Source organism: Citrus clementina, unplaced genomic scaffold (assembly GCF_000493195.1).
Source record: "Citrus clementina cultivar Clemenules unplaced genomic scaffold, Citrus_clementina_v1.0 scaffold_6, whole genome shotgun sequence".
NCBI classification, from domain to species: domain Eukaryota; kingdom Viridiplantae; phylum Streptophyta; class Magnoliopsida; order Sapindales; family Rutaceae; genus Citrus; species Citrus x clementina.
In genome coordinates, this window is record NW_006262139.1 from 15041328 (window position 1) to 15066368 (window position 25041).

Here is a 25041-nt window from a genome sequence, read left to right on the forward strand (position 1 = left end):
TAATATGTCAGAGTCATCAGCTGAGCTACAATCTGGTGTGGCTTCAAGTGTAGAAAGAAAGGAAGGAAATGTTGATGGTGTAGGAAAGGATGTAAAAGTTTTGGAGAATGATTATGAGATAAAAACTGGTAGTGATGGTAATGGTGGAAATGGGAGATTTAACAACGGTGGAGGAGGAGGAGGAGGAGGAGGAGGAGGCAGTGGGGGAGGAAATGGGGATGACAGCGAACAAAATGATTACGAAGAGAGGGAATTCGGACCCATTATGAAATTTGAGGAGGTTATGAAAGAGGTGGAAGCTCGAGGGGCTAGTCTTCCTTCAGATATGTTTGAGGCTGCCAAGAGTGTGGGGATTCGCAAGTTGCTTCTACTTCGATATTTTGACCTGCAGGTACTTAAATTTCAAGAGTTTGAATTATATGCGCATTTTCTATTTGTTTTTGTGATTGCTTTGACCTGATGTTTCGGCTTTAGGGGTCGAGCTGGCCTTTGGGATTTCTGATGAAGTCATGGGCCATGCTGCGAAACAGAATGTTGGCTGATCCATCTTTCCTTTTCAAGATTGGAACTGAGGTTTGTTGACCTTGTTTTGATATATTCTTCATGCAAACTGTGTTTGTAACCGAGTGGTAGAACATTTTTTTGTGGTTTATTTTTGAAATTATTTTATGTTTCCACCAACCCGTGCATTAATATGATTGCTCGAGTATTAATTGTTTGGGGAATATGATCTGCTAAGAACAAATATATGGAAGAAAGAAAGAAATTACTCATCCTGTTGGAGCTGTGTAATGTCAAAGAGCACTTGTATTGTGGATTTTATTGCCAGTATTTATCTGGATACTTACTGGTATTTACTTGATGCAGATTGTCATTGATTCTTGTTGTGCTACACTTGCGGAAGTTCAAAAGAGGGGCAAAGACTTCTGGGCAGAATTTGAGTTGTATGTTGCAGATCTTTTGGTTGGTGTGGTGGTTAACATTGCTTTGGTTGGTATGTTGGCACCTTATGTGCGCATTGGGCAACCATCTGTTTCTAAAGGATTCCTTGGACGCATCCAACATGCTTATGGAGCTCTTCCCAGCAGGTTAATAGTTCATGCTTATAACAATTAGTCTTATCTTCAATCCTCTTGTGTCCTGACATGGTTAGGTTGCCTAGTAATATGTTTCAATACTAGTTCAGTTTCTGAAGTGATCATTTTTTTTGCAGCGTATTTGAAGCTGAAAGGCCAGGATGTAGATTTTCTGTGAACCAGAGAATTGCAACATATTTTTTTAAGGTCAGATTGGCATGTATGTCGACTGATCTATAGTGGACATATTGTTAGGGTGTCATTATTAATTTACATATTATGTTTTCAGGGTATTTTGTACGGATCAGTTGGGTTTGGATGTGGTATTATAGGCCAAGGCATTGCAAATGTAATAATGACTGCCAAGAGGTTTGCTTCTACTATCTTTTTAGATCTTTCCTGTATCACCTTATTCTTGCTCTGATATTTAACAAGTCATTTGAATGGATATTCCCTTTCACTATTCAAAAATCCTTTTGTTGCCCTGTGAGTACAGCGTGATATTTGCCTCTTAAGAGGTTCTTCCAGATGACTTTTCATTTTTATTGACAAAACTTTGTCTGATCAGAGAACCATTGAAATTCGTGCTAATAACTGCTAAAGTAATTACAATACGTTCTTGTTCTATTGATACATGACAACTTCTTTTGAAAACAAGGAAACCATCAATAAAAACAAATATTATTCAACAAATCGATAAAGGATATGCTTGCTATTGCCAGTGTAAAATTATGCTAAACTGTACTACTATATTCCTGCCAAGACTCAGTATTAGAAAGTAGAAGAATTGCCATGTTATTGCTACAACTATTTATCTCGTTGTAGTTCAGTGACTTTGAGTTTCCATCTTGATGCTGAGATGGTATAGCTCTAAATTAGTATGTATGATAGTTTGGAATTTCACGTGTCATGCCTTATGATTATATTTGTATATTTTACAGAAACTGAGCTGCTATGGTATTTTTCTGTAATGAAGTGACAGCTTATTGTTAACTTTACATCTTTCTGTCTTCTTGAATTCAATGGCTCATTGTATCTTTCTATCTCAGGAGCATAAATAAATCAGAAGAGGACATACCCGTGCCACCTCTTCTGAAAAGTGCAGCTCTTTGGGGTATGCTTGCTTATTTATTCATGCTCTCACCCTATTTGGAGTCAACTTTCTTTCCTAACTGAATCTCCTTCCTCTCCAAACTTGCAGGTGTTTTTCTTGCAGTTTCTTCAAATACCCGTTATCAAGTCATCAATGGACTGGAACGTTTGGTAGAAGCATCACCCTTGGCGAAGCAGGTTCCACCCGTTGCAATGGCTTTCACAGTTGGAGTGCGATTTGCCAACAACATTTACGGCGGAATGCAGTTTGTGGATTGGGCCAGATGGAGTGGGGTGCAATAACTGACTGCTTAAATTGAATTGAGGAAGACTCGTTAGTTTTCTCTAAAAGTCAATTGGATGTTTAAAAATCCTTAAATTGAACTGTTGCTTGTGTAAATTCACAGGCACTGGCAGAGGGAGAAGCTGCCACCATTATAAGTTTTTTATTGTGGCTTGTTCTGCCGGAGAAATTTTGTATTTGTTTCTGCTACTAGAGCACCAGTGCGGAAGTTCACCTTCTCAATTATATGGAACAAATTGAATTCTTGATTTTTGTTTCGATGGCATTTACGAATGAAAGTACGAAATAATAAAAATAAAGGTGTGTTTGGGATTGAGGTGTTATATCTTTTAAGTTATAGTTGTTGTACAAAAAAAAATTGTAATTATAAAATAAAAATTAGTAATATGTAGTCAATATAAATTTTAAATAATTATTTTGACAAAATTATTAAAGATATAATATATTTTCTATCATACAAGTGAAAAATTCTATCAGCATACCTTGCAATTACAAGTTACAGCAATTAGTTTAGTGTTGTACCTTTTAAGTTATAACCGTCTAACCTCAATTTCAAACGCACTCTAAGTCATGTGAGACGAAGAGGTATTTATTTTAATTAATTGAATTATGTTATATCAGTTAATATAAAAAAAAAAAAAGGTTTGAGTAACTCTTATCATTACTCATGTGAGAATGTCTCCATCATAAGATTTATTTTGCATATGCAAAAGGATGATTACCCTCAATTTATTCTTTCCTCCATTGGTTTAATTGGTTTTATGGCCTCACACAAAGAGAATATTTTTCTTCTTCTAAATTTTTTAGAGTAGCTGATTTTATTATCCTGCTAATGTAATTAATGTGTGGAGAAGTAAACCAAGCAGTCCAGTAAAATCATGAAAAAAATTGGCAGATTAAAGGGATCAGTTGTGACGGTTAGTTTAACTGTAGGCACGTTACTACTGACGACAATTGACATGGTATAATAATAATATTCACTGAGTCATTACGTTAATAGGAGTTTCTCGCACTGTATGGCGTTGCCTTATATTAATTGTATTGCATCATGGTGTATTGTATTAAGTTGTGATATAATATAATGCTTGGTCTATTATGAACTGTATTATATATATATATATATATAATATTATATTGTGATATTGTTTATATTAAAATTAAAATTAAATTAATTTGAATTTTTTTAAATATTTTAGTGTTATACTAATAATTTTTCAAATTAATTATTAAATAATTATTTTTATATATTAATTTTTATAACATAAAATAATTTCATAATATCCTATTATCAAATAATATAAGATTATAATATTATAAATACAAATAAAATAAAATATATAATATTATATAATACAATATAATATTAAAATTTCAATTTAATTATAAATTATTTTTTATTACTTAATATTGAATATAATTATTTAATTTAAATTTATTTTTAAATTTAGCATTTTAGCAAATAACAAATGATTAAATAATTAAAATACTCTTTACATATTTAAAGTAAAATAAGTTAGATGATTTTATGTAGTAAAAGTAATATAATATATTATCATTTATTTATTAAATATTTAGGTTTATTGATATTTTATATTATTATTTAAATTAAATTTTATTTCATATAAACATAAATTAATATTTAATAAATTTAAATTTATTATAAATTATTGAATAATAAAAGTAAAATGATTAAATTTCAAATATGAATAGTATTTTAATGCAATAAAGCCTAAACCTTATTCCCTATGGAATTATTTTATACTCCTTTTATTGTATTAACCATCTTCTCAATATAGTGCAATGTAACTGTGCAGCCAAACATGGGTTTTTATAATAACAGTATATTAATGCAATAGAGTAGAATGTAAATAGTAAATACGACCTGCCAAACGCGCTCTTATACACATGAGAACTAATTAATTGATTATGATAATTTATCAATTTTAATGTAACAAGAAGAGAACATACTGCATGTAAACTTTTATAAAAATAGAAGAATGTGATATATTCAATCCAAGAATTAAATGACTTTACGACATATAACATGTAACCACACAGCAGTTATAACAGTTCTTAATTAAAATGTTACACCTCAGGTCCTGAAAAAAGAGAGGTCGCAGGTTTCACGAAACCTCAGCTGTTACAAACAGAAATGTCACCTTAAAAATCATATAAAAACTTTTTGTAACATCATTTGACATTTGGAAGCAATAGGGGAGGAGGAGGAGAGAGATGGAGAATGAGATTCATTCAACATTAGTAGATCAAAACTCTCGCTCCCCTCCTCCTGATTCTCAAAGACCTAAAGGAGGATGGAGGTCCATCAAATATATTCTTGGTAAATTCCTTGATTCATTCTGCAATTAACATTTAATTCATGGTTTCGAACATAACGTTTTCACTGGAGTTTATATAGAATGATTTTGATGGGTTGTTTTGTTAGGGAACGAAACCTTCGAAAAGTTGGCTTCCATGAGCTTGATTGCGAATATGACGGTGTATTTACGTACAAAATACAACATGGATGGTATACTTTTGGTTAATGTGGTCAGTATTTGGGGTGGTTCCTCAAGCCTTACGGCAATTCCTGGGGCTTTGCTTTCTGATACGTACCTGGGCAGGTTCCGGACTCTTCTTTATGGCTCCATTGCCTCATTTCTGGTAAACATATATTGCCTCATTTCTAGAGCCTTAATTAGTTTAAGATTTTTTTTATGTTTTTGATGCAAATATATTATAATCTGGAACGGGACAAGTTTTCATATTGAATGAAAATTATTGTTATCATGGGTAACCTTTATCACATGATTGTGGATGAATTTATGGATTCTGTGCATTTCAATCAACAGGGAATGGGAATAATGACTTTGACAGCAAGTATACCTGAACTAAGGCCGCCGGATTGCACAGGAGCTCAATGCCCCCAGCCTGAAGGTTGGCAGCTTAGCATTCTCTATGCGGGTCTTGCATTGCTAGCCATCGGATCAGGGGGAATTAGACCCTGCAACATTGCCTTTGGGGCTGACCAATTTGACACCACTACGCCTAAGGGGAAATCACAACTTGAGAGCTTCTTCAATTGGTGGTACTTCTCATTTACTGTCGCTCTTGTTGTAGCCCTCACCGCTGTTGTCTACATTCAGACTAATGTCAGCTGGATTCTCGGCTTTGCCATTCCGACCGGCTGCTTTTTCCTCTCCATATTCGTTTTCTTGATCGGTTATCACACATATATAATCAAGAACCCACAAGGAAGTGTTTTTGTTGACATGGCCAAAGTGATCACAGCTTCCTGTAGAAAGCGAAAAGTAAATCTTGGACAAGCCTCTGGAAACTCACTCTATGATCCTCCTTTAACACAATCAGAAACAGAATCAAAAACAACAAAGCTCCCTCACACAAATAGATTCAGATGCCTCGATAAGGCTGCGGTGATAGTTGATTCAAGTGAATTAGACGACGACGGGAAGGCCAAGAATGGCTGGAGACTATGCAGTTTGCTACAAGTGGAACAACTAAAACTGCTAGTCGCAATGTTCCCGGTTTGGATAACCGGAATATTTTGCTTCCTAGCAATGGACCAGCAGAATACAATTGGGATCCTTCAAGCAATTCAGACTAATAAAAGATTCGGAAGTTTTAATGTTCCACCAGGCTGGATGGGACTAATATCAATGCTTACACTTTCAACATGGATCTTCTTTTATGAGCGTGTTTTTGTACCTCTATCACAGAAAATGACAGGAAAAAAGATAAGATTGACAATGAGACAGAGGATTACTATCGGCATTCTAATGGCAATTCTCAGCTTATTGGTAGCTGGCTTTGTTGAGAGAAAGCGTAGGCTATCAGCACTGCAACATGGTTCATTTGAATCACCTATAAGTATTTTAGTACTTGTACCACAATTTTCTTTTTCGGGTTTGACAGAAGGATTTGCTGCGGTTGCCGTGATGGAATTCTTAACTACACAGTTGCCTGAATCAATGAGGACTGTTTCTGGGGCAGTCTTTTTCCTCAGTTTATCAATTTCAAGCTACATAAACTCAGCTCTTGTTAATATTATTCATGGCTTAACGAAAAAGTATGCCAAAGCACCATGGCTTGGTGGCACTGACCTTAACAAGGATACCCTTGACTACTTCTATTTCACCATTGCTGCACTTGAAGTTGTTAATTTGTTGTATTTTAATTTCTTTGCATGCCGTTTTGTATCAAGTAATGCCATTGGGAAGAAAGAATCTCAAAGTGAAGAGAAAAGTCAGAACAAAGAATCTGCTCACCAGCATGTATAATTCTATGCCTCCCGTTTGCCATTTGTAAGCTCAATTCCTTTTTTCTTTTCTTCTTTTTTGTATTTTAAGTTCCTTTTATTGATATCTCAGATTTTTTGCGCATGTTTTTAGCACTTTGATCCATAGCATTGTTCTTTATTGCATTTTGTTCATAATAAATTATTATGGAAAAAGCACTAAGAATCACAAAATTTATTTAAATGCATAAATAAACTCATGGTTTCATAAATCGTCATGTAAACTCCATTTTAGTCGCATTAGATCAAAAGAATATCTTTTTGAACAATTATATCCTTTGACAATATAGAACCAATTATATATATGGTTACAATTGTCCAAAATATGGTGTCTATGATTATTTCATAAACTAAAGGACTTTATGTGCATTTAAACAATTTTGGGAGTCTTCAACAATTCATTTGAAAATGAAAACCAGTTAATTCTCACACTCTTCCATGTAAGGAGTTAAGAACCATTAGATATTAATGACACAATAAATTGAATTTTTTTCTGCAAATAAATGTTTTAAATATTTTGTAAGAATAAAATGTTTTTCAAAATATTTTCAATAACATATCAATCAGCATAAATTTCAAAAAAAGGTCATAAATCAAAAAAAAAAGGCAATTCCTTGGTTAACAGCGCACAAGAAGGAATGTAACTGGACCGGGCCCACTTAGGCCCAACCTCTGAAATTGCCACGCCATCCAAACTTATTTATACACGTGTCAGCATTTTTAACAAACCCCAACCTGCCAAACCAACACAGCAAAATTCCAACGGCTATATTCACTTCCCGCCCTTATAGATATTTCTTCATTTATAAATAAACCCCAGAAAACAGAAAAAACACCACAATAGCCCTCAGCCTCACAATTATCACACCAGTCACACGAATCTTGAGACTCTAACAATGTCCAAGATCCGTCGATTCTTCCTCCCTTGCATCTTCCCAACCGCCGCAGACGCCCAAACAACCCCCGCATCCAAGAAACGCCTCAGCACCTCTTTAAGAGACGACATCGACGAACCCACCAACACCAAATCAGCAGCCGCTGATCAAGAAGCCCAAAACCCAGATCAAGAACCAACCTCTCCTGAAGATAACAGCACGACACTCTTGATTGTTCCGCCTCGTCCGTCGAAATCAATGGTCATCGGCACAATCTTCGGCCACCGCCGCGGCCACGTCTGGTTCTGCATCCAACAAGACCGTGTCTCGATGAAACCGACTCTGCTTCTCGAATTATCGATGCCCACTAACCAACTCGTTAAAGAAATGCGCTGCGGACTCGTTCGTATCGCCCTTGAATGCGCCCGGCCCGAAAGCACCGAGAGAATTGAAGTCACTTCTTGCCCGCTCCGTTTGGTGCCTGTTTGGATAATGTATTGTAACGGGCGCAAGGTGGGGTTCGCGGTTCGGAGAAAAGCGAGCGGCCAGAATCGTCTGATGTTGAAGATGATGCAATCGATTACCATTGGAGCGGGTGTAATTCCTGCCGGGTTAGGGTCTTCTGGTCCGGATTCGGGTGAGCAGATTATATACATGAGGGCTAATTACGAGCACATGATTGGTAGCGCTGATTCGGAGTCTTTTCATTTGATTAATCCAGACGAGTGCGCGGGTCAAGAATTCAGCTTGTTCTTGCTTAGATCAAGGTGATTAATTGAAGGATTTCTTGGTAAAGAAAAAGGGTTTATTTATGGGTTTTAGGAGACGATTTTGGGTAAATGAAAATTAGGATTTTGCTGGTGATTGAAAACGGTGCGTTTTCTTGAATTTGACTTTGTCTTGATTGATGAATTCTTTATCAGGTTTTGTGGGATTTTTAGGGACTCCTAGAGTTGGGTAACTTTGTTCAGATGAGAATTGTAGTTGAATGTATTGATGATTTCTCTTAAGGTTTTGGCTCAACATGTGTGACTTCAAGACTTGGAAGTTCCTTTTGAGTATTATAATCACAGCTCAATAGAGAAATGGACTGCTTGAAATTTCATTCATTTTTCCCTTGTATGGCTTTTGATAAATTTTGATGATCATATTTCGAACAAGAGAAATTTTAACTGCCTGATGAGTTTGATTTGAAATTGGATCTCTGGGTTTATTTATCAGTTGTGCTAAATCTTTTATAATTTACATATGATAATATATATAGCTTGACAATTAAGCTACCAAAGAAGAATGCTGACACTTTGTTGCTCGACAATGGTGTCTTTGGACACGACAGTTAGCAGCCACAAAATATGAGAGTTAACTATTTTGGTCATTTCAATCTAAATATGGACCACTTTAGAACAACTGACTGGGAATCCAAAAAGTAGAAGGCATCAATCTCTTGTGGTTCTACCTGTAGTGCAATTTTCTGACTGACTGTTTGAGTCAATGAAGGTCAAGCAGGGTCCGGAACAACAAATCATGTCTCTTATTAGAACATGATGAAAAATAGAATCGCAAGATGTCCAAAAACCACCTCATGTTCTGTTGAAATCCCGGATTTTATTAACTTGCTTTTTGGAGATTTGTCGCAACTAGAAAGTTGCAATGGTATGCAATCAATGACTAGGAAAGATATTTTTATTACAACTGTTTTGATTTAACAGTTCCTAGTGCTTACAAATTTCAATTTTTATAGGCCAAAATGTGAAATTGACAGCGAAAATATCATCTCTTTGCTTTTAATCTCCACCACCAGCTTCTTCTTATGTTTTTCATGAACTTGTGCTATATAGACAAAAGGCAATTAGAGGCCTTCATGCGCATTCACTTGTCTTTTTTTTTTTTTTTTCATTTTTTTCTCATTGAGATGCTGGAAGGAAAACCTGTGGTACAAGAGACTGACATGCCAGATGATCTGCAAAGCCATGTGATGGAGTTAGCTTACCAAGCTCTTGATCTCCACGAGGTCTCTGATTGTCAATCCATAGCTCATTACATCAAACAGGTATTATATTAACCTTTAGAATCCTTGTCAGTACATGAGTGAATGATGATATATGTTTGTTAAAGAAAGTGATAAAAAAGGGTACATGTCTATAGTCAGGCAATTTAGAAAGATGATTTTCTTAAAATAACAACACACTAAAAGATTTAAAATCTCACTTTACCGTCCAATCTCGAATCTTGACCTTATTATGTAATCTATAACAAACTATGTCTTGTACTCCTGTCATCTACTTTGCATCATACAATCCAATCAATTTGGATGTTAAAAATTGGAAAATAAACAGGTTATATATGCTTCTTCACCTTGATAATGAATAATATATGAGCAAGCAGTCATGACCATAGCAAGCCCCCTAAAATCTCTGTTTCTGAGTGCAAAACGTTCTCTGCAGACTTGACTCCCACAATGAAGGGAGAAGAATTCATGTACATATGGAAGATTTTAATGAGTACCTTTAGATCTCCGGCACAATGTTATTGACTCAAGAACTTTGGAGGATTGGAGTTTTCGCTCCCTTTTACTCTATAATTTACAGTCTAAGCTTACATTCATCTGACTAAACAGAAATTCGACGAAGCATACAGGCCAGCATGGCATTGTGTGGTAGGCAAAGATTTTGGATCTTGCATTACACATTTATGTGGAAGTTTAATTTTCTTCCGCGTGGAGATGATGGAGTTTCTTGTTTTCAAGGATGGCAAGGACTGCACTGAAAGCAAGGAAGAGGCTGTTGGAATGCTTCAAAAATCCCAAAAAGCTGATCCATAGTCCTTAGGATTTGAGCATGCATGAAATTTATATTGGAACAGTAATCTTTACCAATATTATGTTATATTATGTTCATAGATTGAATATTATGTGTAAAAGCGGCATCCTAGTGCTTGTCTTTGAGTAGTAGAGCTAAAAATATTTCATTAAAAAAATTTGCAGCCTCCATAATAGATTGGGAGGCCAATATTTAGACATGGCTGGATCTTATAACCAACCAACGTGTGAACTCTGATAGCAGAAGATAAACGACATGCAAGTGCAATGATAAAAAATTACCTGACCAAGAGGAGCAACAGTCAAGTGCTACTTTGCTGTGCAGCCACCATAAGTAGCTTATATTAGCTAATAGCTTCAACAATAAAAAGTTTTATATTGTCAGTAAGGATAAGGTAATCCGTATCCTGAGGACTAGATACAACAAACGTACATGCTGATCCAAACCTCAGGATGCAGATTACCTGATCCTCACCAATATGGACACAACAAAGATGAAATATACCTCAGAGAGAGTAATGAACAGACAGTAGAGGAAAGGGAAAACATAACAATCGATAGGTATTAAGAAGTTCTGTAGCAAGAGGAGGTTGAGTTTCATTTGCATGATGCGAGGAATTTATAATTGCACAAAAAGCAAACATGATTTATTCCCTAAGTAGGGGCTGATTTGGTGTAAAGGGGTGCATAGAGTATAAAGCGATGATAAGGTGCTCTGATTTGGAATCATCGTCATTTGATTCTGTTCTTCAAAAACCAATAATCAATCAGTAGCTTGCTTTCTGTGGACAATGATGGATTGATCTTGACTGCTTTTTCCTGGAAGACTGAGATCTTCACTTGCTAATTACATATTTTTACATTCTCTGCAAATTATTATGGAACTGTTGAAAATACTGAATAAAGAAAGCACATCAATAAGCTGTCGCCATGAAACAGAGCTGTTCAGTGAGCTTGAAGCTTAGTTCTGTAAATGAAGAATCTATTAAAAGCTTTCTGAATGCTTCTGCTCAATAAAAATCTCTCGATCAAAGATACTGAACTGAAAAGAAAATGCTCGCCACATACCCAAATTTTATCTACTTGTTATATATCTCGTTTGATGGTCACCATCGGCTTTAAGTCAGTAGCAAATTCTATTCCCTTGGCTATTAAATCACCTTCTTCCAGTTGCGAGCGGCTTTCTTTAACTTATACTGCGCATGTATCAAATTCTGAACAAGTGGGTTATGTGATTAACGATATTTTTTCGTATCTTATATTATATTTCATTTGTTTATTTAAGTATACTGAAAGTTTGTTCGTCACAAGTCAGAACCTTGGTTAATTAGCTAACTATGGCAATCATTATAGAAATAAAGCAAATGGAATCCCATCTTGTTCTTAATGCATCCAAGTTAAAGCTGAGCGCCGTGAATTATTATGTTCTTTTTTGAAGTCTCGTTCAAGTTATTGTAATCAATTAAAAATTTGCAAGAATCTAATGGAAGGGTGTCCATACAAGTACTCCAAAACTTTCTTTGCATTTATGAAATGCCAGGATTCAACTTCGACAATCCAACATGTTAATACATATCTTCCACAGTTATAATAATCAATTTAGCCCTCGAATATCAATTATAGTTTCTGTAACATCTGGTCTATTAATATAGCAATTTAATAGTTGATTCTATTGTTATCTTTGTTTAATTTTTATGAAGTAACAGTCTCGCTTTAGTCTTTGTATATTTATGCAGAAATTCGCCCAAACTGCTTGCAAGCATAACTTTACATTGAAGCTAGGAAGTACTCAAAACCCCACATTGTGCTTTACAAGCACGTACTAAACTATTATATACTTTGCCATCTGGTGATCGATATTTCATCTCTGGTATCTGATATTTCCCTTTAGGAGGTCTCGAAAATGTCCATCCACACCACGACAAGTGTTCCCGAACCAGCCTGCTATTTTCTATCCCTTTTATCTCACCCTTAATCCACTTCTTCATTGCATCAATATTCTCCTTTGCAGGTACAATCACAGCATATGCACGATCCCGAGCTGCACTTCCAGAAACATCATTACTTAGTTTACCAGTATAGCTGTTATAAACTCTATGACGACATTAATTTAATTTATAAACTTTTACATACATGCATACCTGTGACCACTTGTCTGGATCTCCAGTACCTCAAGCTGGCTTCAGAGAATTCGCGACTGCTAATCATATTTTTCCATTGCTTACAAACCGTCTTAAGTGAAACAAGGTACCGTGGAGGGACTCTAATCAATATGTAAAATGTGATCTCACTGGGAAGATAGGGCTTTAAGCCATTGTTGCGGTAATCAATGCAATTTGCTCTGCGTTTATAGTTCCTCATCATGCTTCTCTGTAATGTAATGTGAAGAAGCCAGAATCGTGTTTGGAGGCAAAATATATATAATACTCACTTTTGTCTCTCTCAAGACTTTCAGGATGGCATAAGGAAACTTTCGTACGGATTTCTATTTAAATTATGTCCTGTTTTCCTAAGGATTTCTAATTAATATTACATTTAGAAAACTCATGTCTCGAGTATTTTGCTTTTACACCGCTCTCTGGGATATTATCTAAAGTTTTAAAAGTCACTATCATGGTTTATAATATTAAAAAAAAAAGAAGAAGAAGAATGTGCCTGGCATTAACAAATATGAATTAAATCAATTACTTCACTGAATAAAGGGAAAAATAAAAATTTGGCATTAATCATAGGAGCTTAATCAATACCATAATCAGTTTTGATGATATACAATAACATCAACAAAAGGAACAAATTTATACAGTCAAGGAAAAAAAAAAAGCCAAAACATCTGTATTCAATTCAGTTGATCAATCCCAACATATTAGGCTAGGAACATATGTGAATTTTGGTGAACCATCAGAATTTTCTTCCTGATGTTGACCCTTGAGGCTGTATGAACCCAATTTGCCACTAATCCTAACAATGAACTTCACTTCTTCTGTCTCATCAGCATCCATCACAAACAAAATACTGAACCTTTTGCTGAAATGAAATGGACTGCCAAGCTTTTGACCATTACATATATTATATTTCTTAATCCAAATATGCTCATCCCAATCTTTCAAGATCCAAATTCCAAGCTCATTCTGATCCTCAGGAATTGCAACACAAAGAGACCCTTCGACATTTTCCATCTGAAACATTTTACAATTTGCTGCGTAATTATCCCCAGGTTGGCATGGCAACTTTATCTTTTCCTTAAACTCTTCCCCCACAATATCCAACGCTTGTACATAAACCAGTCTCTCTTCAACACTGACAGTGATGTTGTGAGCTAACCAACACAACAACCCATTAACCAAAACTGTGTTAAACTCCCATTTCAAGAGGTGCTGAAACCGGGTTTCAACATTTCTCCAAACTGGGGACTGAGCCTCTTGACGATCATCACCATCCAACTCAATTACACAATACCTGAGAGCAAACTCAGGATTTTCATTTTGATAACAAAACCCTATGACCTTGTATTTCTGCAAGGCGGAGTCAAACACTAACTTATAAAACGTACGGAACGGTGCATAGAAAGGCGAAAAAGGCGTGACGCGCAATATCAGCTTAAGCCGTTGGGTCAAGGGGTTACAGACGTAAAGTTGGCTTTTGCTATAAGTAACACGAAAGAGAATCAACCCATCAAGAGAATCTAAAACAATGACATTGTCTTCACGTACTAAATTTCTCAAGGACAGCCGATGACTAGTCTTTGTTCTTATATCCAATGCAACAAAGTCTTGATGAGGGAAAACTCCTTGCAAAAGAATGACATCAAACCTTGATTTCCAATACTTCAAGTGGGCTGCCGAGAATTCACGACCGGAAATGATATATTTCCAGGACTTGCATACCCTTTTAAAAGAAACAAGATCCCGTGCCGGGACTCTGATCAGTATGTCGTATATGATCTCGTCAGGAATAATCGGCCCTGATTTGTTGTAATTCTTGCTTGGCTGATTCAGTTTCTGTCTCTTGTTTTTGGCCCCCATGCCCTGAAACAACTTCGTGGAAACCCAATTGTGAAAACTGTATGCTCGAGAAGCTACTAATTTGAATTGGAAAACTATAAATAAGAAACATAAATAAATTTGATCGAGAAAATTATTTAATATAAGACTCACTTGTTGTTAATCGGGCTCGGGAGTCCCGAGTCAAAAAGTAAACCCTTCCCAGTTGGTGTAAGGATTCTAACGTGTTTTGTTGTTTGGTCGGTGCGTCGTGATGGTCGCGGATACGGGTTTTGGAGATGCGTCGGTTCAAGGTATTTAGGTAATTTAACGCGTTTTAAATCAGAAATCAACTGAGCTGATTTTGTTGTCTAATCTCTGCTATCCCCAAACTTTATATAGCAAAGAAGTTCCTCGGCGGCGCAGGACTCTCTAATCCCGAGAGCACGTGGATAACGTAGAATAAACTTTTGTGGGGCCCACTTGTTAAGTTGCATTTGCGTAACTTGCAATCAGTCGTATTAGTACAAATATAACTAATATAATATACTAGAACTGGTCGGCCAGGTCATATTGTAATTCAATCCGGCTATAAGTTACTGTAAATATAACATTATGTAATAATCGTTGGATGAAAATTTAACGATTGTTGTATAATCATGTATGTTATATAATTATGTAATATAATAACCTCTAATTAATAATAATTATGCAAAAGTAAATGACAAGTTTTCCACATTTGCAGCCCATAGAATTTTTTATCTTAAGATGAAATGAGTGGAAACACAACGCGTACTTTATTTTATTTTATTTTTTTAACCCAAATGCTATCTTATTTTTTCAATTTTTTCAATATATAATGTAAATGAAACATGATAAATTTTATTAAGTTGATGTACCAATGATATTGTACCTTACATTATAAAGTATCTCCTTCTTCGGAGTTTAAATTCATCTAAAGATCGGATTAATAAAATCATAATAATAATAATGAATGGCACTCAAAACTCTAAGATTCGCACCCTATGGATCTCTGTTATTTCATAATTGGATACTCGTACTCCCTCTAGTCAGTGAATTTTGTCAGATTGATCAAGATAAGGGCATTATGGTACACGCAATTATCTGGTAACATTTGACAATTAAATAAGGTTGAAATATGGCACAATTTAGTGAGTTGAACTTTATTAGTTTTTAAAATTAATTAAACCAAATTACTTGCTGCCGTGGCTTGCAAATTACGTCAATTTTATCCTATATTTATATAATAGTTTTTTTTATCAATATTATTATTAAAAAATCATATTTACTAAAAACAACTAATTTTTATTTTATAATTACTTTTTTTTTCCACAACTTTATAACAGCTCAATACCAATTTAAGCCTTAGTCCCCCAAGTATTTCTCCATGTTAAGGCAAATGGCATGCTTCAACGATGAACCCTCATTTAAATGAGACTAAGCTTATGGGGGCATTCAGTATTTCTTCAACCAAGATCCAAAAAGAATCAAATATAACAAATAATATTGTATTTCCTGAATCAAACTTACATAAATGTATCCTTACGGACTCAAAAGTGGAGGGCCAGAATAATACAACACATTTCATCTATGTATTATCTTTTTGTTGCTGTAGAAATCACGAGTTCACAAGAAAGGAAACAATAGAAGCCCGAATCCACGGCCTATAAAAGCAGGTATTTCAAGATACATAACAAAATTGTTAGGATGACATGATCGTCAATGAATGCTAACACATATGAAACGTCAGGACTCGAATCAGTTGAAACAGGATACACTTGATATCACTCTCACAGTTCTAAGCACCTATACATTATCCGACCGAAATGAAGGAAAAAGGGGAAATCATATAGTGGCAACGACAAAATTTACCACCATTGTTACTCTCAGCAAATGCCAGACATTTGTTCTAGCTGCCTAGTATATCCAAACTAACAGAATTTTCTTTCATGTCAAAGTGGGTTTAATAATTTATGAACTCATGGACATGTTATAGCATAACATATGCCGGCGATAAGTAACTAAAAACTGGTAGGAACACTTGATAAAAGCATCTTCAATGTCTCGTAAGTCATGAAAACAATGCCAACACCAGGAACCACCTTGTAATATTCTGGCAAAATGCCTCTATACAAGCCCCGCAGACCTTCAGACTGAATTATGTACCGAAAAGTCCCTAACAACCCATTATTGTAGACACGAGCTCGACCACCGGCCCCTTCTAACTGCATTCTTCTCCTCACAAGATCAATAGGAAAAGTTGCTGCAAATTATCAAAAGGATAGAGTTAAGTCTCAGCAAAGGACAGGAAATCTATCCAAATAATTTACAACACAATATGATTAGTATATCTGTACATGTGTGTGACACAAACACAAAGGAAGACAACATCAGAGCCTAATTATCCCCATATATAAATATATATTTCAGACAGTTGTGTTGCCTGGTAAGTTTCATAAAGCCCAGGTTGATCATTCCTAAAACTAAGGTTGCCAAGACTACAGGACATGGCAAACCATGTCATTGCAATCCAAAAATCACCCTAGGGCATCAACTATTCAACAAATATTTGTCATAATGCCAACTTTAAATTTAGATCACAAATTAGTACTATCACAGTACTATGGTGTAACGAAGATATGTCAAATCAAGAAATACATCCAACCGAAAGTTTTGATTCAAACAAAATGCAAAGTCTGCAGCTCAAATTTCCTGTCCATAATGAACATATCAATTAGAAACACGGAAGAGAAATTGAGCAAATAAGCCGATTATACATCTTTTAAAACTTAATCTCAACAAGTCAGTGGAAAGAAAACCTTTGAAAGCAACTAGAAATTTTCATGAAATAACTGACCTACAATTAAAAAAAGTAACAAAAAAAAATAGTGCAACCCAATATTCAAAGTTATTAAAAGGCATCAGTTAGCAAAAAATTACAAAAATAGAAATCCTAAGCAGTGATATTAAGGGTATTAATTCAAAAAAAAAATCTATTCCAAAAAAATAAATAAATAAAATATCTATTTCTCAAATTTTGATGATACTGGCATGAGATAGAGAGCATAATTGATAGAAGCATAGAAAGAAAAATCAACAGCAACCATGAAATTTATGCTGCATAATCACAGTGGGAACTATTAATAAAACGTTGTTTTCCAGAAAACAAAGTAAATTCCTAGGCTCCTAGCTCAAATGATGAAAGAAGGATTGACTTTGAATGTCGTTCAAAAATGACTGACCTGTTGATGAGGCAATGCCTGAAAGACTGCCGCATGCAAGGCTGACCATGACAGTGGGATCATTGGGCCTGATATCAATTGAAGAAAAAGTTATAACAGGCTATTTCAATTAGCGCATGGACAGATACTAGGCCGATGACAGCAGATAATAAGACTCCAGTTTAATGGCCCTCACCTGTAAGACTGCCAAAAAGATCTGAGAGACTCATAGACAGAAAAACTTATTGCTATACTAGGTCCAACACCCTGCAATACATTAAGTGACAGAACAACATTAAAGACGGTAACACAAAGCAGGAAAAAAAAAATTGAGGAAGAACAGTAAAACATACCAATAATGTCGCTCCAAGTCCTTTATACAAGCCCAAAAATCCTTCTTCTCTGCAAATGGTTTGAAATGAATGCCAAATACCTTTGTAGTAGATTGCTTGTCTCTGCAAAGTGCCAAAACTATTTGAGTTAAGGACAGAGATTTTAAACTGGAAGCACAAATAACAAAACATGCCCAGATACTTTGATTTCATTGACCAATGAACCAGTAGGGGGGGGGGGGGGGGGGGGCCGGGGCAAAAAATGGACAAACTCAGACTATTACCCCCCAGTTCTAATTAACCAAAAAGTACCTGTGCTGCAAGGCGTGTCCTCACAAGATCTAATGGATATGTAGCAGATGCAGCAGTCATTCCAGCTAACCCACCGCCTACAAAGTGCACACCCAGATTGACGCTTGCACTTTCCCGATGATTATCCAAGCCAAGAACAGATTGCAAAAACTGCAAAGGGAGACATGAAATAATAATGAGCAATTTGCAATGAAAGTTTTCTTATCCTACTTTAACAGAAAATATAAGTTATTCAACAAGCAGGTACACTGACATTCTTGTAGTGCTCATAACAATAAAAGTTGACTGAAGAATAAGGAAGACGGTGTGCAATGGTAACCAGATTGCCTTTCCAAAATGCTCTAAACCCTTCTTCATTAGCTATACGAGAAGCCTCACGCAATATACTAGGCTTGCTCAAGGCAGCAAGATCTGAGTGCATACCTTGCACCTAATAAAACAAAGTAACACCCGCGGTCAAGAAAACTACAAGTTTAATGAAAAATAAAACGCTCTGCAAATAATCCATAATAATAAAACTAAGTAATAATCAGCATATGGACACTTCATGATAAATATCTCATCCAGATTGTATAGCACAGGATTACGAATTAGATTGGCTTATGGAATGCTAACTCTTCTGCTTGATGTAAAACATCTGCAATATTTTGACAGATTAAAAGTTTAAAACAAATTCATCTTCAAAGGAAAGGGTACTCATGGCAAGACGGAAACATACTATACAATCAAATACATTTCATGACTGATGTAAATTTATTTTTTATAATTTTTTTCAAGCTCCTACATTTATACGAAAAAAATAAGTGCATGCAAATTTCTGACATTCTATTCAAAAAGTACTACTAACAAAGTAATAGGAATTAAAAATTACAGAAATAAATCAAATTAAACTACCCAAAAAAAAAAACTCTGGCTTTACACACACATACAAAAATAAAAATAAAAATAAATGAAAAAGCAGCAAATCCAAGCCAAAAAACAAAAAACAAAAAAAAACCTGGAACAGAATAGTAAGCCGAGCGAGAGGTGCTGTACAAGTCTTGCTGAAAGCACCAGCAATACCACCGGCAAGAAGCTGCTGCACGGTTCCAATCTGAGCTTGATGCTGATTTAACGACCGTTTTGGGACACTTAAATTATGTTGCGGTTGTTGCGGCTGCTGCAAGAATTTTCTAGCGCTGGCGTCAACAACGCTGCTGTGAGCTGTATTTAAAGCCCTTTGGCCTCCTTCAACAACCACACCAACTCTCGCTTCCATGTTCATTGGTAATGAAAAATAACAAAAAGCTCCAAACTTTCTTAATCTAGAGAAGAGTTTGGGTTCGATCTCACATGGGTTATAACAATGAATTAAGAATTTTGTGATTTGGGTTTTAAACCCTTGAAGAAACCCTAGAGAGGAGAAAGGATTGTATGTGCCTATCCTATTTAATTTAGGGTTTTTGTTTGTGGTTTAAAAACTGGTTGCTTGAGTTGTGGTGAATCAAAGCGTAGATGCGTTTGGCATTTGGAATATTATTTTTATCTGCGTGCTTTGGACGAAAGTTGCCACTTTGTCATAAATTCTTTTCTGTTTGGATTCTAATTAGCTATTTAGCCCTCAGCCTTTCTTTTTTCCCTTTTTTTCTTTTTCCATAATGTGCTTAATATTTATTTTTTTTAAACATCTTTTGCTAGAAGGTTTTCTACAGTCATCAAATTGTATTTTTGAGTATTTTTCTGATTTAATGAGAGTTAATTATTCAAAAAATAAATTGTATATATTTTGTTTAAAAAAAAAATATGTGTGTGAGTAAAAATAGATGAAGGCCTTGTCCTAGTGGTAGGCTAAGTTAAAGACACAAGTCTAAGTATTTACAAATACTCAAAAATATCTTTTCTCCTATAAAATAAGTAGGATAAAATGTTTCTTCTATTCGAGTTGATCTCAATAAATTTGTTATTTTTTCGCTATAACATATCAAGGCAAGACTCACCAGTGTTAAATTTATAATATTAAAAAATATTTTTCAAAATTAAATATGATAAATTTTTTCTATAATACTTGCATGTATTAGTATATTTTTAATATGATTAACGAATAAAATATTCAATTAAAAATTCCCAACTCAATAACCCTAATGAAAGATTTAAGTTACTTAACCTTGTCATTTGGTATTTTACAATTCTCAAAAATCTTTAAGAGGATAGCTCACGTCAATAAAAGTGAAAACACTAGATTTAAGACTTGTATGCTCCTCATATTAATTTTAGAAGAATTTATTTAATTTATACTTGTGCGAGAGTAGGGATGGCAAAAGGCGGGTTTGAGCCGAGCTTTTTCAAGCTCAGGCCCAAACTCACTTAAAGTTAAGCATAAGGGGTTTGGGCCAGACTTGAGATTTTTTTTTAATTATTATAAATTTGAAATAAATTAATGATCAACAAATTATTATAATTATAGATAAATAAAAATAAATAAATATTTCAAAGTAAAATAATAAATAAAACAAATAAAAGCTTATAAATTTTTTTTTTAATACTGGATTCTCTAATTCAAAATTTTTTTAATTAATTAACACATAAGTAGGAGTTTAGTATCATAATTTTAACTTTTTTTAATCATCATTAATTTATAAATTAAGAATTTAAGTTTTCTTGTTTTATTTTTAAGTTACTTTTTAATTTTAATTATATTATTCTAATTTATAAATTTATTTTTTAAAAAATTAGTAAGCTTGGACCTGACCCGGGCTTTTTTTTCTTGAACTCTTGTCCAAGCACTCATGTGTGAAGGCTGGGCAAATTCCGCAGGCCTGGACCTGGCCGGGCTTTTTTACCCACCCTATGTGAGAGTGGAACAAGTATGTAACATAAGCATAAATGATATTTAGTCATTTCAATATGAATGAAAAAAAAAAATTCATGTAAATAGATAAACTATGTAATTTCAAAAATATAAAGTCAAGATCTAAATGTTATTATCCGTTTGGGAATCAAAAGTTACGTCTAGATTAAATTACATTCAGCAAACCCATGATTTGTCATTCATGGATGACAACTTAATTATTTCACATATTTTAACTTTTTTAATTTTGAATAATAACTCAGGAGTTTCTGTATGCAGTAGCAATGCCACGTTGAAGCTAGCAAGTTGAAGCCCCTGCTTGACTTTTCAGAACTTATAAAATTTATTTTAATATTTGTCATTTTGTCCCATTTTTAATTTAATTTAGCATAAAAGCTCCATAAAAGTATAAAAATAACTAAATTATTGGGTATTTATTTTCACCTCTCTAACCTACAAAGAAATATTATTATTTTAAAATCCTTAAGGTTCTAACTCTCCTAGCACAAAAGAACAAAACTACTTATGTACTTAGTTTTATTTAATTGATTTTTTTTCAATGGGTCTTATGGCCCTTGAAAATCAATTTAATGTTTACATTATGCACGTGAGTTCTAATAACAAATTTTCAGGATTGAAAGAGATTAAAGAGCTAATAAGAAAAATAATTGATACTAAAAAGAACAAACTATATTTATTAATTTATTTACTAATGATATCAATATTGATTTTACCAATTGCCACACTATACTAGAAATGACAATTTTAGCTATGAATTTTGTGAATCATCAGTGAAATTGAATGGGAGAAATTAATTGTATGAATTAAAAAAAAAAGATATATTGATGATGAAAACACGTCAATAATACATATGAATGTATTAAATTAAATATATTTAAAAAAATTATTTTATTTATTGACCATTTTTAAATTATATTATTGTTTGAACTTAGCACCTATTAAATTGAATTACATCGATGCAACATACCATGATCCTAAAAGTGATATTACTTCATAGTTTTTATAAACACGACCTTGAGTATTAATTAACTCATAGAATAATGTAAATAGATCTTAATAGATATTTTAGGGTGGTTGTAAACTTATAGTCGACCGAGCAGATAGAGTAGGGTTAAAAAAAAATCTTACATAAATAAATAGTAATAACTTTTCAATGAACTTAAAAGCATCTATTAATATTTATGTACAAGTAAGATTTAGCTATTTTTTTAATCAGTATTTATTAACTGCTCATAACTCCTAAATTTTACTGCGAAAATCTCAAATCCATAGAAATCTTAATCCTTTCATCTCAACCTGGCGTTTTACACATTGTAGCTGTTTGTTGAATTTTTTTAATTTTATTTTTTGTAAGTAGCTGTTAGTTGAAGTTGAATGCATTTTTATCACGATGTAAATGTAGGAGAAAGACCAGGCACAGGTTCCAATTTCCATGTTGTGCTTTCTACCTTTTGATTTACAAAACACGTGCTGTTGACAGATCCGCGGAACAGCATTAAAATTTATGAGGGTAATTTTTAAAAACCTCCCCTGAGGTTTGGGCTTATTACAAGTAGATGGTGAGAATTGATTTATTTATAAAAAACCTCCTACTATCAGTTAATTTTAACATTAACCGTTAGTTGATTGTGCAAAGACAATATTACCCTTAATAATAGTTTGTAGACAGAAATAGCTAAAAAAAAAACTAAAATTATTGGCTATTTTACCCTCTTTAAATTATTGATATTTTTTTAAAATTCCTACAAAAAAAATAAAATTAAAAACTTGAAAAATCCTCTTTAAATTATTGATATTTTCTTAAAGTTCCTACAAGAAAGATAAAATTAAAAACTTGAAAATGAAATAGTCATAATCTTTACCTATGATATTGTAAATCTTTGGAATTGATAAGGATAAAATTGTCAAAAAATAAGATTTGTACTTTTCGCGCCAACAATTTTAGTTTTTTTTTAGTTATGTTAGTCTACAAACTATGGTTAAGGCCAATATTGTCTTTACACAGTCAACTAACGGTCAATGTTAAAATTAACTAATGGTATGAAGTTTTTTACAAATAAATTAATTCTCGTCATCTACTTACAACAAGCCCAAACCTCAAGGGAGGTTTTTAAAAATTACCCAAATTTATAATTTGGGTCAATCAATTTGTAGACACTGGACAGGCAATGGCATGTGACATGAGAGAAATTTCTTGCTCCATTTCGTCTACGGCCTACCTAATTAACTACGTCCCCAAAAAATAATAATAATAATTACGATGAATTCAACGTTTATAGTTGTTTTCTTTCTTTTTTTTTAATTATAAATTCCAGATTATTTTCTCACCAAATGATAATTTTTAAAATACTCTCTGAATCATGGGCGAACCCAGCCCTTAATATTACCCTAAGCTAAACTAAAAATTTTATATTTTTAAGTGAGCACAAACATTAATAAGTAAAAAGAAGTATATCAAATAAGGGTGACACGAAAAACCTATAAATATGTATTATAAACAAAAATAAATTTACAAAAAAAGTAGAAAATAAAAGATAATTCAAATATAAAAAAAAATTATTTTTCAATTATGAAATCTGGCCTTACGACCTATAAAAATATGTAATTATATAAGAATTAATAAATCAATTAAGAAGATAGAATAAATCAATACATGTAATTATAATCAATTAAAAATTGCAAGTAGAACTTTTATGTTTGAAAAATACTTAATTACTAGGCTTAAATAAATTAAACAATAAATCTATTCATCTTTTTAAATTATAAAAATATTATTAGTCAAAAGTTTTAATAATAAGTTAAACTTAACCTAGCAAAAAGGTATTCGCGTGCCGTTATTTCTTTACCAAGCACTCTAACTCTCTTTAAAAAATTAGATGCTGATGATTCTTTCTTTAAAATCTTCTCAAAATACTCAAATTTTACTTTCTAACTTATCCTCTTAGTTAATGTAACTAATAAATAAAATCTCAATATTCACTTAAAAAATTTATGAAATTGTTAATAATTATTACACTATATTTTTTTAGTACTTTTAATATTAATGACGATGTTATATTACATTTACATACTTTTTTCAATTAAAATTTTTAAAATTATATTAAAGCGGTAATAAAATTTTAGACGCCTAATGTTTTCAATCCATTCAATAAATATATAATTTAATCATTTTTAAAGAGTCATTAATTTCAAACGGAAAAAATATAATTGGATTAGGGATGTATCTGAAAATAAAATAAAAACTCTATTATTGTATGCAATTGATGAAAATATAAGGGTAACTGAATTAGGGACATATATGAAAACAAAATAAAAACTATATCCTTGTATAAAATTAATCAAAACATAAGGGGTTTAAATAATTTTTCTGGACTAGACCGGGCTACAGCCCGGTGTAGCCCAGCTGTAGGTCTGCCACTTCTCTGAATTATGATAAATTTTAATTCACTCTCATTTTTATTGAAAAGATAAAAGAAAATTCGAGATGGATTGATGAAATTTGTTTTAATCTTTTAATAAAAATAAGAGTAAACTAAAATTTACAATAGTTAAAGAGTTATTTTGAAGATTATCCTCTCAGGTAATTTAAAATTAGCCTTTAAAAATTAATATGTATAAAATTAACCTTTAAAAAAAATAATATGTATATTATATTAAGAATCAATAGTTATTGTTAGATACAAAATTTTTATTGACAAATGTATAGATGAACTTTTTTCTTTTTTCAAACATTTTAAACATATCTTTTTTTTTCTTCCATAAAACTAAAATTTTCATTTAATCAAAGACAAGTTCCAATATAGTAGCACATTTGGCTAAGACATACAACTAGTACAAATGATATTAGTAG

At 33.2% G+C, this 25041-nt stretch overlaps 7 protein-coding genes across 8 annotated transcripts; 4 read left to right on the forward strand and 3 right to left on the reverse strand.

Moving 5' to 3' along the window:
* The first annotated feature begins 4 nt into the window (after window positions 1-4).
* LOC18038113 (protein RETICULATA, chloroplastic) lies at window positions 5-2771 on the forward strand. Its single transcript, XM_006429145.2, has 7 exons — window positions 5-391; window positions 475-573; window positions 868-1088; window positions 1214-1283; window positions 1366-1445; window positions 2126-2190; window positions 2278-2771. Exons 1-7 carry the CDS (start codon window positions 5-7, stop codon window positions 2469-2471), a joined length of 1116 nt encoding a protein of 371 aa, XP_006429208.1. The 3' UTR covers window positions 2472-2771.
* A 1925-nt stretch (window positions 2772-4696) lies between these two features.
* LOC18037903 (protein NRT1/ PTR FAMILY 2.8) lies at window positions 4697-6810 on the forward strand. The gene is made up of 3 exons (XM_006429146.2): window positions 4697-4810; window positions 4916-5133; window positions 5322-6810. The coding sequence occupies exons 1-3, from the start codon at window positions 4705-4707 to the stop codon at window positions 6765-6767; spliced, it is 1770 nt and encodes a 589-aa protein (XP_006429209.2). The 5' UTR covers window positions 4697-4704; the 3' UTR covers window positions 6768-6810.
* Window positions 6811-7616: 806 nt separating this feature from the next.
* LOC18037904 (protein MIZU-KUSSEI 1) lies at window positions 7617-8430 on the forward strand. The gene has a single exon (XM_006429147.2). The coding sequence runs from the start codon at window positions 7681-7683 to the stop codon at window positions 8428-8430; it is 750 nt and encodes a 249-aa protein (XP_006429210.1). The 5' UTR covers window positions 7617-7680.
* A 1141-nt stretch (window positions 8431-9571) lies between these two features.
* On the forward strand, window positions 9572-10480 carry LOC18039339 (dynein light chain 1, cytoplasmic). The gene is made up of 2 exons (XM_006429148.2): window positions 9572-9709; window positions 10277-10480. Exons 1-2 carry the CDS (start codon window positions 9572-9574, stop codon window positions 10478-10480), a joined length of 342 nt encoding a protein of 113 aa, XP_006429211.2.
* A 1773-nt stretch (window positions 10481-12253) lies between these two features.
* On the reverse strand, window positions 12254-12704 carry LOC112097452. Its single transcript, XM_024182834.1, has 2 exons — window positions 12619-12704; window positions 12254-12518 (listed from the first exon to the last, which is right to left on the reverse strand). The coding sequence occupies exons 1-2, from the start codon at window positions 12683-12685 to the stop codon at window positions 12256-12258; spliced, it is 330 nt and encodes a 109-aa protein (XP_024038602.1). The 5' UTR covers window positions 12686-12704; the 3' UTR covers window positions 12254-12255.
* A 478-nt stretch (window positions 12705-13182) lies between these two features.
* Window positions 13183-14810, reverse strand: LOC18039340 (F-box protein At5g49610). 2 transcript variants are annotated; one of them, XM_024182788.1, is made up of 2 exons: window positions 14632-14810; window positions 13183-14502 (listed from the first exon to the last, which is right to left on the reverse strand). In XM_024182788.1, exon 2 carries the CDS (start codon window positions 14497-14499, stop codon window positions 13327-13329), a length of 1173 nt encoding a protein of 390 aa, XP_024038556.1. In that variant the 5' UTR covers window positions 14500-14502; window positions 14632-14810; the 3' UTR covers window positions 13183-13326. The 2 variants fall into 2 exon arrangements, with proteins under 2 accessions (XP_024038556.1, XP_024038555.1); XM_024182787.1 differs by having other exon boundaries at window positions 13183-14511.
* A 1160-nt stretch (window positions 14811-15970) lies between these two features.
* Window positions 15971-19795, reverse strand: LOC18039202 (mitochondrial substrate carrier family protein B). The gene is made up of 7 exons (XM_006429150.2): window positions 19341-19795; window positions 18597-18773; window positions 18344-18493; window positions 18053-18154; window positions 17896-17966; window positions 17721-17788; window positions 15971-16741 (listed from the first exon to the last, which is right to left on the reverse strand). The coding sequence occupies exons 1-7, from the start codon at window positions 19605-19607 to the stop codon at window positions 16500-16502; spliced, it is 1077 nt and encodes a 358-aa protein (XP_006429213.1). The 5' UTR covers window positions 19608-19795; the 3' UTR covers window positions 15971-16499.
* Window positions 19796-25041: the final 5246 nt, after the last annotated feature.